This window comes from Pogona vitticeps, chromosome 3, assembly GCF_051106095.1.
Source record: "Pogona vitticeps strain Pit_001003342236 chromosome 3, PviZW2.1, whole genome shotgun sequence".
Lineage (NCBI taxonomy): Eukaryota > Metazoa > Chordata > Lepidosauria > Squamata > Agamidae > Pogona > Pogona vitticeps.
Window position 1 is genome coordinate 108,142,990 of NC_135785.1, and position 20,933 is coordinate 108,163,922.

The window sequence follows — 20,933 nt, forward strand, 5'->3', positions numbered from 1 at the left end:
CCAAATGAACTGCCGGTAATGGAATGTTATATGGAATCAGGCTGCAGCTGAAATTGAAAAGCCATTCTAGAAGACTCATATCACTCAAATTTTCCCCTCTCCATTTTTGCAGGAAACTATGCCCCAGACACCAGTATTTACCAGCATGCTTGGTTCCGGATGTAGTGGGCAGGTCCAGCCAGATACAGGAGAGAGAAGTGGAGATCCCGTTTATCAGGATGGGAGCCTTATTTCTGGATCGTTGGAGGCCCTGATTGAGCGCCTAGTACCTACTACTGACTATTATCCAGATGTAAGTAGATGATTGTAGTCTTGCTTGTTTTGCTCGCCCAAGTGTCTGTAGAATAGGTCCCTGAAGTCAAGAGTAGTTGTCAGAGAAAGCAATGCGTAAATACTTGTATGGACAGTTTTTATGTTCATAGATAGCAATAATTACCTACTCTGTAGGGGAATTTTTGTGTTGGTTTATTTTAATGTTGTTTCTTGTATGGAAATACAATAGTCTTATTTGTACTATGGACTTAAGCTGTTGAACAGTTATTCTTTTTCCCAAAGAAAATCTGGGAAATGAGGATGTGGGGCAGAAGCATTTAACAGAGTTTTCAGTGTTTTCTGCTTACTGTGTCTTTGTTTATTTCATAATATTTATGTGCTATCCAGTCAATTCGGATTTATGGTGACCCCTTTACAGGGTTTTCCAGGTAGAGAATACTTGGACATGGGGGCACCACGGGACTGGGCAGCTTGCCCAAGACCCCACAGGCTGGCTCTGCCCACAGGTGGCACAGTGGGGAATTAAACTCTTAGCCTCGAGCTCCACAGCCTGATACTTAAACCACTGAACTATCAAGCCATATTTAGGGAAAGTAAAATTAGTGTATACAGTGGTGCCTCACTTAGCGATGTTAATCCGTTCCGGAAAAAACATCGCTAAGTGATTTAATCGCTAAGCGATATTAAAAAGCCCATAGGAATGTATTAAAACATATTTAATATGTTCCCATGGGCTAAAAACTTACCTTAAAGCGAAATTCCTCCATAGCGGTGGCCACTTTGGGCACCTCTAAAGCGAGGCAAAACAGCGACGGCCATTTTCTTTTTGCAGTGGCCATTTTGGAACCGCTGATCAGCTGTTTAAAAAAGTTCGTTTTGCCATGATCACTTCCTGCTGATCATCGCAAAGCGAATTTTAGCCATAGGGGACATCACTAAGCGATCAGCGATGGCCAAAAGTCCATCACAAAGCGATTTCATCGCTCAACGGAGTGATCGCTAAGTGAGGCACCACTGTACTTGTCTGATTGATGGGGTTACTACTTTTCTATTTGGTGACCAGACCTTTTTTTACAATATGAGGAGTTTAATATTTATATTTGTAGTGGGGAGACTGAGCCTATGTTTAGATCACTGATAAGTCATGAGACTTATTTGACATCCTTTGGACAGTCACAGTCAACTAATGTGATTTTTGAGTTTGCCATGAGGGTGTTACTACCCCAAGTAAATCAGAGGAAAATAAGGATACAGGTGTCAGGATGGGTAAGTAACATGGAAGTGGTTAGATTTAGTTCAAACTCTATTGGATTTATTGAAATGAATGGGCTTGTTAGTTACAAGTAACATAAGCTCTAATTATCTACTCTAGTCTGGATCAGCTCTGCATTTAGGCACATATTTTTGAAAATGTACTTTGCATACATGTGCACAAAGCAAGTAGGTGTTCTGACATTTCTAAACTTCTTCAAGGGAGCCTGCTAACAACTAGAGTTAATCTTCGTAACAGGAGCTGTTTCACACAAAATGAGAGTTTTCCTCTGAGCTGTGCTAGAAGGTATGAGCTTCAGAACTAGGTTGAGGTTCATTAGTGGCTAAAGCATGTTGATTTGCATATTATATTGAAAATATTGAAATAGTATCTGACTCCGTTTAGACTGTGACCAAAAGAAATGTCAGGTAATATAAGCAGGTCTCAGATCTGAGTAAGCCCTTTATTTTACAGTGAAGCTGATTTACCCTTTAAAATCCCCTGTCTACAATCATTTTCCCATCTCTTCCTCCTCCCCACTGCAGCATAGAATCTGACAATCTATGCACTGCAGCCCACGAGGCTGAACGAAGAAGAATGTCAGAAGTACTCAGCTTTTGTGACATACATGAGAAAAAATTCTTAGAATCCTGTCAGACTATGAAACAAATTGTGCTTCGCTGTAATTGTACTGCACTTGGTAGACAGGCAGTTTCCAAGGATTTGTAAACTGTAGAAGGTAATTCATCAATTTGCAGTTCCTAAATCCATTTGCTCTATTATTTCCTCAGCTTTTAAGTGCAAGTGAAACAGCTGGGAAGTTTATTCACTTATTCAATATACTCAGTGACCCTTATTTATAAAAAGTACAGTCTTTCTATTCTGTATGATGGGGGCAAAAAGCAAAGTTTGAGGAACTTATATTGCTAAGTCCCCTTGTTCTCCAAAATGTGTTATAATTTTAAGTTCAGTTAGATTGAATTTCTGTTTGTTTCTGCTCCTAGATTGTCATTTCCTCCTCTTTCTTTTCCCCTGCCATAGTCTGTGTGAACTAGGACGCTAATCAGATGTACGCTGTATTTGTATCTGGCAAATATATTGCTGGGTACACTTGAGATTATTATATCCTGCTGAGGACCATGGGTTTTGGAGTCTTTTTGGCCTTCTGAACTACATACAGGAGATACAGAAAACTGTAAACACCATTTACTTGCAGCATCATTTTCCTGTCAGGGAACAATGGACTTGTAGTCTCTGCCTCCCACATAAATACAGAAGAAGAAAAAAGAACTACAAACATTGCAGTTTCTGGCAATTTACATTATTTTTAAAAGTGGTCTCTATATTAGATTACTTTTTGAGTCATTTTATGCTCATTATACCCAAGAATGACTCCTCTCTAAGTAGCTCACACTACTTATACTACTGATGCCATCAGCAGTTAAAACACTGACTTTGCAATCTTTCTGTCTTGGCACTTCACAAATCAGATTAAATTTTGGCCAGGCAGGTACAGTATAATTCTGTCATCGTAGATCTGCAGATCACAGATAGAGACTAATGAACTAGACACACCCTTAGCATCCCTCAGGCTGGGTTAGCACACAGTTGCGGAGACAACCTACCGCTTGAACCCCTCTCATTCCTAGCCACAACCTTGCAAAGTTGTCTTACCAGGGGCTCCTTGTGGATATAAGTCACAGTAATTTTCCAGGCAGGCATAGAAAGAAAATACACGGGAAGATTCGGATTGGCTTTGAGCGTAACAAGATGGGTTTTTTAGTCAAGGCTGAAGAGTAGCACTAAATCTGAAAGGGAGGTTAGTGGAGAAGGGGGTGGGGGAGAAAGAAGAGAGTTATGTGCCTTCCCACAGAGGCTGTTTGCACACAAGGAAATGTATGTGCTCACGATATGACAGCTTTCTAGAGGTTAAGAATGGAATGTACTTTCATGCAACCGTTCATACCCATTACAGGCAATCAGTTCAGCAAATATTCAAACAAATAAAACATTTCAGACTGAACAGCATGAGCTGAAGGGAAAAACATTTTTTTCCTTCTTCCTTGAAAGATACCATCACATTCTTAGTCTTTAAGTAATAGTTACTATTTTGGTCTCTCTTGCTTATGCTCTCCTCCCTGTTCCCCCTCCTGTGATTGAACATGTCTCTTAGCAACAAGTTTAGGAACTATAAGAATCTACTTCAATCTCTTAATTTTTTCCACTTGAAGCCTCCTTTTGTATCGTCTCAAATTGTTCCAGAGATTTATGGGTGTTTCCCTACCCCCCTCCCAAATTCTTGTCAGTTTGTGAAAACTAAACGGGGCGTACTTTTCAGTCCCAGTGTTAAAGAGTTGCCCTTCCTAGTGTGTTTGCATTGCCCTGATAACTCAAAAAAAGTGTCACAGCAGTCACAAACATTAAGTGTCACAGCAGTCACAAACTGCATGTTGTGCAGCTTCTGCTTAGGCGGACTGTCTTGCACCGAGGGGTGGACCGTGTGAGTGCAGTGCCTACTACTGGATAGGAGGTCAAGGGCGGGATGAGAAAATGTTCTCTCCTGTAGTAAAAGTGGATTTGTTAAGAAGAAGAAGGTTTGGAGCAATGCTAGTGGATGTGTTGTATGGGAGATTTTGGGATCTGGGGCCCCCAAAAAAGTAACTTTTCCAACTCCGCTCTTTATACATATACATTTATTGAAAGGGTAAATAATAATAATTACACATGCAAGCACTGAAGGATTTTTGTAGTACCTTGGCACTATATGAGTGGGGTATAAATGGGATGGATGGATGGAAACTAATGATGGTGTTCTGAAGTTGTAGCTAGAGGGGAGGAAATGAATCTATTAAAAATGCTAAAATGCAGTGTGTGGTCTTTGCAAAACAAAAACAAAAAACCCTTCTGCAAATGATTCTGAAAAGGGTGCCTAAATGTTTAAGATGTGCCATAGCTTTCATAACCTCATCCAGTGGGCAAAAGATCTTTGAATATTTTTTTTTTGTCTCCAAAAGCAAAAGAAGTGAAGATTTTTATCCCTGCTTTGAAATCACTGTTACTGTGTCAAATTCCCAAGAAGAAAGTGAACATATATGTGTCAAGATAGGTAACTAAGGGTGGAGGAGGTAGGTTTTGTCACAGCTACAATGCAGCCATGGAAATGAAGGGGCTTGTTGGTCATAGGTGTTGTAAGTTCAGCAATTTATTTTTATTTATTTCTTTAAAATATCATACCCCACTTTTCTCCATAAAAGGACCCAAGGCAGTTTACTCTGGTCAAGACTACAGTAGTGCCTTGCATTACGACGTTAATTCGTTCCAGCAAAATCGCTGTCGAACTAAAACGTCGTAATGCGAAAATAAAAAGCCCATTGAAACCCCTTCCATTGGGCTGGAAACTCACCGTCCAGCAAAGATCCTCCATAGGGTGGCCATTTTCAGTGGCTATCTTGGGAGGAATCCATCCCAGAAAACAGCGGGGAGCCATTTTATTTACCTGGTGGCCATTTTGAAACCACCGATCGGCTGGAGGAAAATCATCGTTTTGCGAAGAATCGGTTCCCGAATCAGGGAACCGATCATCGCAAAGCGAAAAAACCCATTCAGACCATCGTTTTGATCGTCGTAATACGGTTTTGTTGTAATGCGGGGCAATTGTAAAGCGAGGCACCACTGTAATTCCAATATTGTTAAAAGTCTGCAAGGCTACATTCTGATATTTCTAGATGCCTGTAATGGAACATGCAAGCAACCAGACCTCAGAGTTATCAGAGTTATCAAAAATAAATGTATCCCCCCGGAATATATTGGAGAATAGGCAAGAGTTACGATATTGAAATGGTAACTCTTAAACTGGGGGAAAAAGAAATGTGAGGATATACCAGTTCACCATTAAGCTGCCTTACCCTTTAAGATTTCCTTCCTGCAGTCTGTCCCCTGCCGCCCTCTTCCTTCTCCTCCCACCTTCAGATTTGACAGTCCATGTGCTGGAGCCTGCAGGACTGAAAGGAGAAGATAGCAGAATGTTTCCTGAGTAATATAAAATCTTTCCCTGCCCGCCCACAAAGTACAAATATTTTGCATAGAAAGTGCTTCTCCAATTGTTTTCCAAAATCTTTTTTATAAATCCCCAAGAATGTTGTGTGTCTCCTCATCTCACTAATTGGGCCTTAAAAAAAATCTTTGAAAATGGTTGTTCTCATTTGCGAGAACAAAAGAACTGAAAATGTGCATCTTTACTTTGGAATCAAGGCTATGCAGGGGGGTGGGGTGTGCAGGACAGGTAAATATTTGGCCTCCCAATTAACTATCCCTGCTCAAAAATATCACAAACACCCACACCCTCATTACCGGCAGCACCAGCAGCTGTGTGCAATGCTGCTGTAATGTCATATTTTGTAAAAGTGTGTGGGTGTAGCTCTTGAGCTGCCACATTCTAAGCATTTCTGAGCTGGCACTGAAGTTCTAACAGTGGGCTTGTTTTCAGGCTTTTAAAACTGCTTGTCCAGATACCATTTCACAGAGCAGATAAAGGTCTGAACTCTTCTACCTGCATGTAATTAGAATGCATTTCACTTCTTGGAGAAGCTTGGGCCTCTTGCCCCCTGTGTTTTAATTATCTCTTTTGTTTTCTTTTTAACCTCAATGAAGTCATGTGTTCCAGGGTTTCCAAGAAGAGCATCAGCTCACAGTCAATATAGGGATTCTTTTAGTAGCCTCCCATCCCGACACCTGGAATGTTAAGACAGTGAGGGAGAGTTAGGGAATACTGATATATAGAACTGTGTCCAGCCCTTTTTTTTTCCTAACAGGCAGACTGTGCTCATTTACTATTTATTCAATTCTATTGGTTTTCTTTAGAGGAACTACAAACAAGATTTTAGCCTTGTAACAACATTGCAAGAGAGATGTGAGATAGTGACTTGATCGCTTTATAAGTGAACGGGAATTTGAACCTGGATTTTGCACATCAGTGCCCAACTCTTACACTCCTTAAGCAAGGGCAGAGAAGCTTTGGCTCTCCAGGTCTCTGACTCTCACTAGCCCTCAAACCAGCAGGGCCAATGACAATAAGACTATTTTATAGTTCAAAACTTCTGGAGTATCAAATGCAGTAGGACCATCATATTGTGGGACCAATATAAGCAGTTTCACTTAACCACAGTTGGCTGCGATCTGAAAACATGCTATAAAATGCAGAAATTCAGTACAATACCTGTAAAGGTTCATTAAATAAATTGTGTATGTTGTTATAAGTAATGTGACAGAATCTTGTGCAGCGGAAGAATTTGCCAAGGACGCTAATCATCCCTTTGCCCACACTGTATGTGCTACTGTCTGTTAGCCATTCTCAATAGTACTCAGAGCGACTCTCATGATGCTATCAGCATCCACCTGAAGCAGCTTCTTCTTCTGATGGGTTAGGGTTAAGGTTTTATGGCCAGGCACAGGAAGGCATGGGGGTAATTGCCAGGAGGACCAATCCACTCACAAAGAGGGCATGGCCTGGGAGAATGTCCACCACAGGAGGCGTCAGTAGGATCACCAGCTGCAGCCAATCATTCTGATGTATCGTAATTTTACAGAGTGCTCGCAAGGTAATATCCATGGTTTTTAGCATCTGTGAGGGGTGGGATTGGAACTTATCCCCCATGGATATGGCAGCCCTTCTTTATTACCAATTTCTGTGCTAAAAATTGCTTCATGTTTCTTTAAATTCCAAGGAACACTGGATCTAGCTGTGTTTTGCTCTTCTTTTAACTCATTAAACATTTGTGATATTTGTGTGATGGATACTTTTTTTCCCATAGAAGGGTTTAGTCTTAGATTTTGCTATACACCCCTGCCCTCCTTTGTTCTGAATGCTTAGGAATTAACACATATTTCCCTTATCTTGTGAACTGTCTGACCTTAAGAAAATAACAGAACCTTAGTCTTTAAGTAATTTGCAGTGGAAACGAAATACAGTATATTGGTCTTAGTGCTGATCATAGAAACTAACATATCAAGGTGAAAGTCAGGCTAGAACTGTTTTCCCAGACATCTGATCATTGTAGGTCAAAAGCCTCAGAAGAAGGATACAGGCTTATCTTTTAAACAATATATTCTGGTTGTGTACAGTGGTGCCTCGCTTAACGAGCGCTTCATTTAACAATGAATTCGCTTAGCGATGACTTTCGGAGCGTTTTTGCGCTCCATTTAACAATGGTCCCTAAGGGCGATTTTCGCTTAGCGATGTTGGGCCCATGCTTCGCATAACGATTACATTTTTGGTCCCCTGTTTCGCTTAACGATGGTTTAAACAGCCTCATGTTTGCTGTTTTTTAAATGTTATAAAGTTAGTTTACTTTTTAAAATGTTTGAAACCATAAAGTGCACTTAATAAACCCTTTGTTAACAAATTTGGACTTTGTTCTGACTCTTTTTTAATTTGTTGTTGAATTTTCCCCCCTATTGAGATGCATTGAATAGGTTTCAATGCATTTCAATTGGGGAACTGCGTTTCACTTAGCGATGTTTCCTATGGCGATTTTCGCTTAAGGACGGCAATTTGTTCCTATTGGAACGGATTATCCGGTTTTCAATGCATTTCAATGGGAAACCGCGTTTCGCTTAGCGATGTTTTCACTTAGCGACAAATTTTTTGGAACCAATTAAAATCGTTAAGCGAGGCACCACTGTATTTGAACAAGTTTACTATCCTCTGCCTGTGTGCTGTAGAAAACCACTCAAGCTTTTTCTGTGAGGTTGCTAGCGGACAATATATTGCTCAGATTAAAAAAAAAATAAACAAATCCAATTTTAAAAGTGTTCATCATTTTCCTGTTAATCATAGTAGTCTGATGTCTTAGGAAAGCTCCCTGTAATAAGTATAGAAATTAATGACCCTGGCAGTATTAACGACCTTGGTGAGCCCTGGGTCTGCATCATGTACCCTTTGAAGAGGCCGGATTCACTTATCTCACTTAACTCCTTTAGATAACCATTTCCTGCTTTATAGCAACAGTTCAGAATAGAGTTCCTTTCTGCTTGAATTAGTTTGGGGACTGAATTATAATTTGCTGGCCTCAAAAGAATGTGGACTAGCTCGCTGGAAGAAGGATCATTGACAGGGCAGTCTGCTGACACGTTAGCTTCTCTCTGCTCATATGTAGCAAAGGTACGTTCACTGTTGCGCAACATAGGCTAACGGCATTGTTCTGTTTTTCACTTAAATAGTGGAAGGGAACATTCAGTTTTCTGAGGGAAGTTGAAGTTATTCCTAATTTCAGGGGCAGAATGGGAGATGGCACAAAGCAGCAGGCACTTGACAACATTACCAAAATTTACACACGGTCACTTTATCCGTTCAAGAGAGAACACTCTTCCATGTCCACACACACATTTCACAAATGAAAAAAATAGGAACATTCTTTTAGCACCCTGTTCTCTGGCTAAGGATCACTGCTTTAAGACTCCTTCACCTTGCTTACACATTATTTAAAAGCTTTTAACCTTTACGTTCCCTTTACAGTATTTATTTTGTAACAACCTGTCCTTCACTGGTGGCTGAAGCTGATATGATAAACAGATCACAACAATTTTCTCTTTTCAAAAGCACAAACTGTAAGAGTTTCACTTCACAGTGAATCTGGTTGTTGCTGCTGCTGCTGTTGTTTGGAGAGTAGCAGTAAGTTAAACACCTCTAGCAATCTTTACTTGTCACATTTGCTGTTTTATTGAGGGGAAGGAAGAAGGGAAGCAAAACATATTCTGGAATCACATTGGTCTTTCCTCTCCCCACTGCTCTGCATCTTAGAAACGCGTGGTGGAACCAGATATTCTTTCCATGGGAAATGCATCATTCCCCAAACACTTGCTACTGTTACTCAAAAGCAATCTTGTAAGGTGCAAAGAAGGTTGAAGACTGAGAGTGGTTGATTAACTGTGTTTCTGTTCCGCTGTTTCCCTGATCAGAATCGCTTTCTTTCCATAATATTGTCTTGTTCTCATGGGAAAATATGTGAGGTTCCCTACATATTTTGTTCTGTTGGAAGAAAAGTAGCATGGGGATGATTTCGAGCAGATACATAACTGGGGGGAAGGGGTTAATTTGGCTATTCCTCTGCTCCAGCTGGCAATCCCATGTGGCTGCCTTTCAGTTTTCGAACAAGTAAGAAGACAGTTCACACTTTCACGGTGTAAATGATCCCTTTGGCCCTAAATTTTTAAGACTTATGGGTGGGAGGGGAATTCTAGTACACCAGCACAGTTTTACACTGGAATATGCCACGTCTTCCCCAAAAGGAAAAACAGAGACATTGGATGAGACTACATGAAACTTGTTAGTGTTAAGCCTCACTGAAACCAACAAGACAAATTTGATGCAACTTGGGTTCAAGTAGACAATGCATTTAGTTCATATCTGGAAGCAGTGCTTTTTTAATTGGAAGAAGACATCTGTTTCGACTAGCACAGTGGCTCCCAACTTTTTTCAGATCATGACCCCCTTTTTTAATAGCCGGGTAACCTGCAACTCCTTTGCCATGTTTTCATAAAAAGGCGTTTTTAAAGGGGTAAAGTCACTCCTTCTCAAAATGTAGAGGCTTCTTTCTCCCCCAAAGGGCCTATTTCTCATACATACACACCACACTAACTTTAACTGCTCCAAACAGTCAAGGAAGGAATGATCTAACAAAGACTACAGCCCATATAAGGTGACCTGAGACTCCACAGATAACTTTGCAAACCTCTTGGGGGTCACAACCCCCAGGTTGGAAAACACTGGTCTAGCACATGCTTTTCATAACCTCATTCTCTTGTGTGTTTTGTTTTGTGGTTAATTAAAAGCTTTTAAAAAGGGCCTAATTTGCAAGTTTCATTTCTTGGGCAAGAGACTATTGTGACGGACAGGTCAGTAACCACTCCTGTCCATCACAATGGAACTGGGTGTGTGTGACAACTATGTGCTGATAACAGGAATTGTGCTTCCCTAACATTAATTTGATCCTTAAATGTCATTTCTCTTAAGTGGGATCCAAACCATTGATTTCCCAGTGAGAAAAATTATAATATGGGACCTATCTCTGATAAACACAGATGGTTGGAATGACTATGCATTTATTTCAACTTTAGTGCCCTCATTTCTCAGGTGCACTGTATACACTACAGGATCAATTGAAATAAGAAGGGGAGAATAGGGATATGCCACTCAAGATGACATCCCAGTCACAAGTATCCTCTCCATAACTTATATTGTATTTTCCCCCAACTTATATTGTATTCTAAGGTCCTTACAATGTGATTTTTTTTTTATCCTCCTGATTTAAAGTGGGAGTGGGAAAGTATATGTTAGGATGTTAGAACATTCCATAGGAGCCAGCTATGTAATTTAATGGCGAGATTATTGGAATTGGATTCAAATGTTTACTCTGCAATGGAAATATATGTTAGTATATTTCATTTCCTGAACTAGACATTATGGAAGGAAAGAGAGAATGCAACTAGGGCTGTGTTTTTGCTGCAGCCCGCCTTGTACACTGCATATAGTTCCATTCTATATTTAGAACAAATTGCATGCAAAGGAAAAGGACAGGAAAGGGAGTGAATCACTTACTACTTACGAACGCACCACTGTATTCTCTTGTCTTGTCCCTGTTAACCAGACTAATAACTTGTCACATCATGCTTGGCTATCTCTATGTGAGCAGACAGATTGAAGTATGACTCTCTTCTTGTCTGTGGCCAAAGGTTTTGACTTACTTTAACATAAAACTCTGCTTTAAATATCTATAATAGACATCTGACCTTCCACGTATCAGCAGCAGATCTAATAAGTCATCTCTAAACAAACTCGTTAAACTCACTCGCCTCGTAATACAGATTGTTCTGAGATATTGTTTGTTTAGATATTTGTTTTTTGTGTTTATATTGTGCATTTCTCCATAAAACAACTAACAACAAGATACCAGTAGAATTTACTTTTCAGTAAACATAGGTTTACAAAGTAAATGACAATATAAATTTCAAAACTGCATTCTAAATGATATAGGCATAGACTATGGGGCTCTATCCCTTAAATTCATTTTCCACAATATCAAATTTGGCATTCTTTGCAAGAGGCCCAAATTACAATTTAGGGCCTGATGAATGGAAAGACATGAATTCAAGTTTGAGCCAACAGATCTGTACATCAGTGATAATTTATAAAATATGGCTCCAATTCCTGGGATTGATTCCAGTCCTAAGCAAGGAGGGCTCCTACTGACTTCCAGAGCTAATCACTAGCTTACAGAGGTTGACTGAGCCAAGACTTGTTGCAGCAATGACTGTGGGAAAAAAGAGACTGGAAAGCAGTAAGAAAAGCATGAGAAATAAAAGTGTGGTTTTGGTTTGGAAGAGCTACATAGAAGATTTTTGTGAGTAAAAATATAAACAAGAGACTTCAAATAAATACAGCAGTAGAAGTGATGAAGTTGAAGGGGAGTCCCATTGTTCTGTTTCACTGTTGCATTCAACCCTAGTCATATGGCTTTTGTGTGGCATTTGTGCTCAACAAGCGCTTTGAGAATCCAGAAATAAGGGAGTCATTAGTAATTACTGAAATAGACACACTTTCCTTTTTCGTCTTTTAAGCACCTACTGGAAATGGACAGGGGAGGCAGTTCTTCCTGAAATGGAAAGGAATAGGAGCCAGCTGTGTAATCCAACAGAGAGATTATTGGAATTGGATTCTAATTTTGGCTCAATAATGAAACTCACTGGGAAACTTTGGCCTATTCATTCTGTTTCACCCTAATCTATCTAATAAAGTGTCTGATAAAAGGAAGTAAATCCTACTCCTCTATGCCATTCTGTCTTCCTTTCTGAGAATGTAGGATGTAATTCATCTTTTGATGTAACGTTTGTTGTGGATTAACTGATACAGAAAACTATTTTGTAGATTAAAAGGCATGGTACAGTCTTTTAAAAATATATATATGTGATATGTTTACTACTAAATGATGGCCACACAGTACTTCATGGTGCACATTTATAGAAAAACAAAAGTAGGCTATTCCTGTTGGCAAATGAAAACAACTATGCATCCTTATTGGTCATAATGGCCAGATTCCTCTTGGTATTTGTGTATACTTTGCATAATTTGTTGTGTCTAATTCTGCTGCCATGATGAGGTGCCAGGGTGTATCTTAGTTGCATACTCGGAGAAAACATATCCCTGAGATACACCCTGGCACCTAATCAGTTTGCCTCAATTAATTACAAAAAGTTGCACAAACCTTATATGAACATCAGTAGGATTCTAGTTTAGGTGTGCCACATGGAAATTGCTGAGGTGTAAATGGCCAAAAGGTTAGGCACTCTCACAGCTTTGCTGGAAGCATCTGTAGCATGGCTCCTTCTCAGAGCCTTATGGCATAAAATAGGGTGGGAAACTATCACCCTCTTGATATTTTTGGCCTAAAACTCCAATTATAGGAGCATCATTCCAAAAAAAATCAAGAGAGCAGTAGTTTCCCACTGCATCATAAAGCATTCTCCCATGCAGAACATGGGGCCTTATTCATATGGGAAGGATCTTCAGCAGGGACCCCTATAAGCAGCAGTTTTCACGCCATAAAGTAATCCCATGGAAGTTGCTGTACTAAAAGGCATGCTATGCTGTCTTCTAGGACAGTGGTCCCCAACCTTGGGCCTCCAGATGTTCTTGAACTACAACTCCCAGAAGCCTTCACCACCATATTTGCTGGCCAGGATTTCTGGGAGTTGAAGTCCAAGAACATCTGGAGGCCCAAGGTTGGGGACCACTGTTCTAGGAGGCTTCCTGACACTGTGTCATTGCCAACACTTTCATAAACAATTCTCCAGCCTCTTTCTTCCCATACTCCATGTAGTTCCCAGGAACAAAATGCAAACCACATACCATGGAAGCTGGTATTGCTCTGAAGTGAAAGTTGAGAAGTCTTGTTCAATACCTCTGTGAGAGCAGTAGCCAAAATTCTCTCTTTTTTTCTCCATGCGCACAATAGCTTGTTCCACACATGGTTATCTTTTTGTACCCATTGTGCATGGAGGCTTTCACTACTCATGTACACATAAAACCCACTATTTTTAATGAGGATTACTCAAAAGCAGCCATGGAACATACTACCTATAGAATAGTAACACTCTGTAATTGCTAATAGGATTCTGGCCAGAGGTAACATAACCTTTGCTCAACCTCCATGGGCTAAATACGAAGTCTAACCAGGAAGTACACAGGCAAGCTTATTTGTACATTCTTCACTACTGACGAGGAATCAGGATGGTGCCTGCTCAGACTCTGCTCAGCAAACGCCCTCATAATCACTGTCAAGCTTTTATTAACTACACTACAAATTACATTCTAGTAAAAGAATAGTAGTAATTTTGTTTGAGGAACACCCTAGAAAGACAAGAATAATTGCTGCAAATTTTAAAATTCCATGCGACAAGACAGTAACTGTAATAATTCAGTGCAAACTGCAGAAAACATGCCAAGTATATTATTAGTACTTGTACCAGGACTAGTACATCATTAGTATTGCCAGAAAACATCTTGCCGTTTCACAAGTTAGGAGAACAATTTTTGCAGTTTCTGGTCCTCACACACAAAAATAAGACAAGCAAGGATATACATGTGCCCCTACATTGAACATATAAAAATGCCTTACATCTCCTGCTAGAACAGGTGTAGATAAACAGGCTGATCTCTATATGTACATGAACCATCTCTTATTTCTCAGTAAATTATGACTAAGGTCAACCTGTATACCCGAGAACACAAAAGTTTGCACATGATATTAGGAAGGGAATATGTAACTTGTATGTGTGTATATTTAAACTTCTTTGTTGATTTGGCTTCTGGTTGTAAAAAAAAAAATCTCTGATTTCATCCTTAGGAGGGGAAACACAGTCATTGCAACCTAACACATGAATATCACTATTTATGTGACAATTTTTCTTTTTCTTTCTCATCTTCCCAACACAGAAGACCTATATCTTCACCTTCCTGCTAAGTTCCAGAGTCTTCATTCATCCCTATGAGCTCCTAGCTAAAGTGGGGCAAATCTGCCTTAAACAGAAGCAGCAACTAGAGACCGGAGCTGAGGTAGACAAGGTATGTGACAAAGCTTTTTGCTGGTTTCAGTAACAGTGTTGTTGTTTTTTCTCACATACTGAAATCTATTTAAACTGTTGCCAAATGGATTCCTTCTGGCTGTTGGACCGTAGGACTGATGGACACAATCCCCTAGTCTCCCAGTGTGCCTTCTTGCTTTTTGATTTTGCATGTGCTGCCTTTGTACTTGCTAATTTGGCCTTTCCTTCCCGTTGTGCCTGTGCAACGTCACTGCTCCTGCTGTAGGCATCACAGCTGAATCTTAAAATGCTGTTGCATGCTGAAAATAAGTCCGGTTTCCTAGTGAAAGCTTCAGGGCCAGCTGTTTCACACAGCGTTGTTGGGGTGGTTGCTGCAGCAACACGGTCATGACAGTCCTCCTTGATACCGTCGTCTGTGAATTTCACCCTAACCATCTTATTGAGTATGTTTAAATGTTATTTTTAAAAAGTAACAAGTTGCAATTATGGGTGTCTTTCTTCTGCCCTGTGCGTGGCTTTTGTCAGTACAATTTTAAATAGTTGTGTTTTTTTCCTGCTATCTGGTGTTTTAAGTACTTAAAAGAGCTGCATCAGAATAATATAACATTAGGCCTGTGATAAAAAAAAACACAGTTAGGCAGGCTAGCTGTAAATGTAAAGGTGGAAGTGGGGGCGAGTTGGTTACATTGCAAAACAAGAACTTGTAACGTTACAGTTGTAGTATAATTGAGATATGCCCCAGTTATTTCAAAGAAAAATAAATTGCAAAATACATCTTGTTTATAATCAGTTATTTCTGAACTCTTGATAGATATACATGGTTCCGACACATTAACAGTTATTCTGAGGGACGCCACTTTTGCATCAGTCAATCGCACCGTTCCTTTGTAGACTGCATTTTTTTCAACACAAAAGCTGAAAGTGTGACAAAGGGTTTCTTCGGACTACATATTCCAAAGTTTCCCAGCTAAAATAGCAACTATCTTGGGTGGAGACTCTGTGGATTACACTCCCAAAGCTTTTCAAAGCTCTGCAATACATTTACTTAGTAATGATATGCTCTGAAAAGTTGTGGTGCTGTCAAGTACTACTACGAAATATAATTGAGGCATGTTTACATCCACATCCCTCTAATGCACCGTGATAAAATATCTGTATAAACATATAAAACTGAACACTGGCAAGTAGCATGTGAGCAAAAATACTGGCAAGGGGACAAGTGTTGTGGCTCTACGCTCCAAGACTTAACATTCCTGACTTCATGACGTCACCAACTAGTAAAAATCTAACAAAATCTCACAGAAAATGTTCCAAGACACAAGCTGGCAAATTAAAAACAAACTTCATCCCAGTGCAGCAGGAGTTGGGAGGCCCTTGCTGGTTTGTTTGGCCAGGCGAAGGTCTCAAAAGTTTGAAAACATCAGTCCTTAAAAAATTATGTCAGTGGACTGTTGCATGCTTCCATAAAGAAGCAAATTAACTTTACAAGGGTGTAAAACAGAAAGAAAAGTAAACCCCTCAAGCAAAATTGTCTTCTGTAGGAAAGAGCCAGAATAGAATATTGAATTAGAATCATGGCATTTGCTACAATGCTAGAACATTAGAACCTGAATGATGGGCAATCGTGCTTTCAATACTACAGCCAGTAATAATAAAGCAGCGCTGTTTCACTTCTCTGAAATTTGCTCTGCTGGGACTCTTTGTCAAAGATAACAAAAGTAAACAGATTTTTTTTATTTTTTTTGGAAAAGCAAACCACTCCCTTCTGTTTTAGCAACTCATTTTGAATCCTTGTGAAGCTGGGAGCAAGTCTTTGAACAGTGGGTAAGAAATCTCCTTAGTGAAAGTTTCACTGCCATATTTGGGAGCTGGGCACTAAAATGGAACCCAGTTATTATATTAACATTTCCTTCTTGAGCTGTAAGGAGAGGCCCTGTTTCATAACTTGGATATCTATAAGCATATCATGCCAAATAAAGATAGTGAACTTGTACTGTTCAGAAATGCAGTGTTTCCCCTGATCATAAACTTAGTTCATTTATGTGGAAGGACCTGTATTTGATAGTTATAAATATCATGTTCATTTCTGTAACACAACTTTTTCAAACCAGAACTTTCAGAAGGCCCCAGGGTCAATTGCCAACATCAGTGTTGTTGCCTGTTCTTTAAGTTGCTTGTTTATGGTACCATCATATAGTTGTTGACTGGGAACTATTTCATGGTGTTCAGGAACTAACAATAATGATATGAAATAGGAGTAATGCCAAAATCATACTCATTTGGCTGTTCAAAATACCTTGCAATAGCCCTGTATATTTCCTGGAGGCTCTTGCATGGGCCCTGGTAAGGGCAATCAAGGGTCCTGCATAACCTTTAACCATCTTTGTACACGACATCATTGAATATAAATGTCTAGCATTTTCTTTGACTTGTATATAGGGCAACCATGTTGTTCGGCTGTAAATTATTATGGTTCACTTAGCCTCTTCTATTTTTGTTTCATTTCAATTACACATTTAGCTGCCAGTCATCAAGTATGCAGTAATCAAATAGAGTGAAATTAAAGGATATGCCTGCATGTGTGAACCTCTGGAATGTTAGAAGATGACATGGGGGTGACTGCCAGTGCTCCCCTAATATACACCTCCCTCTAATAAACCAAAAAACAACTGCTCCCAATAAACCCCACTTTCTGGAAAGGCTCCTTTTTATTAGCAGCAGAGAGATGGTAACACCCAAAGCAGCTGGATCTGATCCAGGAACTGTCAGTTGCAAATTCATGTTTCAGACTTTGCATTTGCTGTGTTAGTGAACAGCTTTGCCTTGCAATAGATTTCTTTTAATGGTGAGTTATAAGATTATAAATTCATTTCCCTAGTGAATTGCTTTAAAAAATTGAGGAAATGCCCTTTAGTAAGTTGTGAAGAATCAATAGTCACTGAGCTGTTAAAACCAACTTACATATTGGGGAACCAATGATGACTTGTGTAGAACGTTGCATTCTGGAGGGAAATTCTCAGAAAGTATCTTCCTCTTTGTCTTGAAGAGGAAGGAATCTGCTTGCTTGGGATCCCCTAAAACTCGGTACAGTGGTGTCTCGCTAGACAGTTATCCCACATGATAGTTTTTCGCTAGACATTGGCTTTTTGCGATCACTATAGTGATTCGCAAAACAGCGATTCCTATGGGGGAATTTCACTGGACAGTGTTTGGTGCCTGCTTCGCAAACTGATTTTCGCTAGACGACGATTTTGACAGCTCCCTCCGCGCTTGCAAACAGGTGTTTTCGGGACCTAAGCTTCACAAGATAGTGATTTAAACAGCTGATCGGCGGTTCGCAAAGCAGCTTTCCTGTGGCCGATCTTTACTAGACAGCGACGATTCTTCCCGATTGGAATGCATTAAACAGATTTAAATGCATTCCAATGGGGAAATGCTTTTCGCTAGACAATGGTTTCGCTAAACAGCTATTTCAGTGGAACAGATTATCATCATCTAGCGAGGCACCACTGTAAATTCCCATACAGGTTGTGGGGGGAATCACAGGAGGAGTAACCCTTTTCACTTTACAGTGGCTGGGTGTGGTTGGAGAAGAGTTTTCAGGCCCTTTTTTTAGTTGATGTGGCTAGAATAACAAAGGGAAATTGCTACTAGTCAGAGCTTTATTAAGAGCAATATTTCTGTTCCTACTCAAAGCAAAATTAAACCATGCCCCCTCCCTGAGAACCAGATTTTAATTAAATGTAATTCAGCCATGCTAATATAGACAAGTAGGATGGTTCAACAATAACAACAAAAGAGCCATTTGAAGTAATGAATAGGATACCCTGTGACCAAGGAGGATTTAGGAAGTCCCTACCCTCCAAAGTCTAGATGAAGCTAAAATGACTCAGTAATGAAGGAAGTAAAATTTCCATCTCTCGCCAACAATGCCCCACTGGAATTTGCTGATAGTTCCTTCGTTGATCACCAAAATTAGGTTCAAACCAAATACAATAATGCTGGAGGAATGATCTTTCCCCATGATATTTGATTACTGCATAGAAAGATGCATTTATCTCTTTCGTAAGGAATGCACTGGATTGCAGATATGAAAAGAACTTCAAAAAGCGACTGGTCCCATATTTTCAGTTGGATACATATTGATGCACATCCGCTGCAAGAATTTGTGGTGGTTGCAGTTCACAAAAAGTTGCTTTATGCAGAGTCAAGCCATTAATTTCATCTCGTTCAGTATTGTTGACACAGAAGCTTTCCAGATTTTCAGGCAAGATTCTCTCCAAGTCTTATCTGGAAATATTAAGGATTGGATATTTATATGCAGAGCATATGCAAAGCCACCTCCTTCCTTTCCCCTTTTGCCAGTTTTTTCTAGGCCCAATTCAGAGTGCTGGTTTTGATATTTAAAACTGTAAACGCCCTAAGCTTCTGATATCTGGAGTAACACCTTGACAATAGGTTGCTCTTATCAGTTTTAATATTCAGAGGCAGCTCTGCAGGGGAATGAGTGGATCTGCCAAATCTGAGTTCATCAGAATTCTCCAGTTTCTGTTTCAGAACTCATTTTGACTCAAGGCTGTATCAAATTGCAAGCCTCACATGAATGTATTTAGGTATTTAATTCTCTCTCTCTCTCTCTCTGCGTGTGTGTGTTTCAAATGTACACCTTTTGTATGCATTTTCCAATTCTGTAAAACCTATACTGTATATGCATTTGTTTCCCAAATGGGCACCTTTCACCATGGATATATTTTTTTGAACAGTGCATGAATTGCATAGCAAGTTCATTAAGGTACAAATAGCTTCTGGGTCTGCATTAAGGTTCAGGGTGCCTAAACTGGGCATGCTCATACAGATTGTGAACTCTAACCAGTGAATTTGTGACTTATCCCTGGTTCTGCTTAGGGGATTCTCATTCCTTGCAAAATGGAGAAGAGGGACTGAATCCCAGGCCTTTTTTACGATGATGCCTGAGCTTTGGGATTCTTCCCCCATTATTTGACAGAATCCTCTCTGCACCTGGCAGACATTTTTTTTGCAAGGTTTGCTTTTACTACTGCTACTTGCACCCTTGAGACAAATAAGCTGCCCACACGTACAGTATCTATCACAGTGCAAAGTTACATAATCTCGAGAATGATGGGCTAAGCATTTGTATATACCTGCTGTCTTTTTGTATTTTCTTAGTGCTCTGACATATTTGGAAGGGAGGGAGGAAGATTTGTCAGACCAGCTGAGGTTCTAGTCCAAGGGGTAAACTTTTCATGGCTCTTATATGCTCTTACTGATGTAGCATTGATTTGGCATTGGGGGCCATAATCCAGTTACCCAGAAGTCTTTGTCATTACTTGCCCGGAGAGAGAAAGACCTAGCCCCTACCCTCTTCAGTGTCCGTTTTCTTCAATGGAAGAGTGATATGCCTGCTCACAGGCAGGCTCTTTACATAAGCTCTAAGAACCTGATTTTTATGCAGAGAGCAACCTTTCCTCGGCAGACAAGTCACTGTCCACCTAGAGAAACAACCGCAAAGAAGGGAGGTGCTAGACATTCTGTTCTGAGAATATTGAAAAGATATAGGGGAATAAAGACAGCGTTGTGATATATTTAAGGAAGGACTCTGTCTTATTAACTGATTTATCATTCCATGTTCTTTCCCAGGCAAAGTTGAAGTCCTTTGCTGCCAAGATTATTCAGCTCCTCAAAGAATGGACTGAAACATTCCCTTATGACTTCCAGGATGAGAAGTCTATGAAAGAGCTCAAGGAAATTGCTCACAGGATCACACAGTGTGACGAGGTAAGAAAGAAGAACAGTCATGCAGGTGAAAGAGCCACCACCACTGCTACCAGGCTATAATTGCTCTTTGTCAGTGTCAAGTTGTGAATATTTATTGGTATATGTATTGCTATATTGGTGTAGCAGCAATGAAAGACAATAGCAGCTGGCCACACTTTCTCCTAAACATTCAGACAGGATCAGAGGTGTCTGCTTCTCACCTTTTCAGGGACTTCCTAGTAACGTCTGAGCATGCTCAGTAGTAATAGAAGAGTGTCTGATGTCCTGTTGTGCTGCTCTGTTGTGCAACAGGAATGACATCAGACCACAGCCTGAGCAACATCATTTCCTCTTAGGAAGCAGGACACATTGCAATATTCTGTTGTGAGGTTCCAACTTGGGCGGCCTAGCAGCAGAAACTTCCATAATATTCCTTAATGTGGTTAGCCTGATATTTTCTGACTGGCCTTGTGTGAAAATATATTCCACGACAGTTTAGAAATTTCCCAGGGCAATTATGGAATGCCTTTCAAGC

The 20,933-nt window shown here is 40.0% G+C and overlaps 1 protein-coding gene across 6 annotated transcripts in view; it reads left to right on the top strand.

Annotated features, from left to right (window-relative positions):
* Positions 1–20,933, top strand: part of RASGEF1A (RasGEF domain family member 1A) — a 304,991-nt gene that overhangs the window by 258,424 nt on the left and 25,634 nt on the right. For 4 of the 6 annotated variants that reach the window (XM_020802292.3, XM_020802294.3, XM_020802293.3 and 1 more), the window contains 3 exons: positions 113–292; positions 14,514–14,642; positions 20,282–20,419. In XM_020802292.3, coding sequence (XP_020657951.3) covers positions 113–292; positions 14,514–14,642; positions 20,282–20,419 — 447 coding nt within the window. The remainder of the gene's footprint in view (positions 1–112; positions 293–14,513; positions 14,643–20,281; positions 20,420–20,933) is intronic. The other 2 variants (XM_020802295.3, XM_078391038.1) reach the window with 1 other exon arrangement.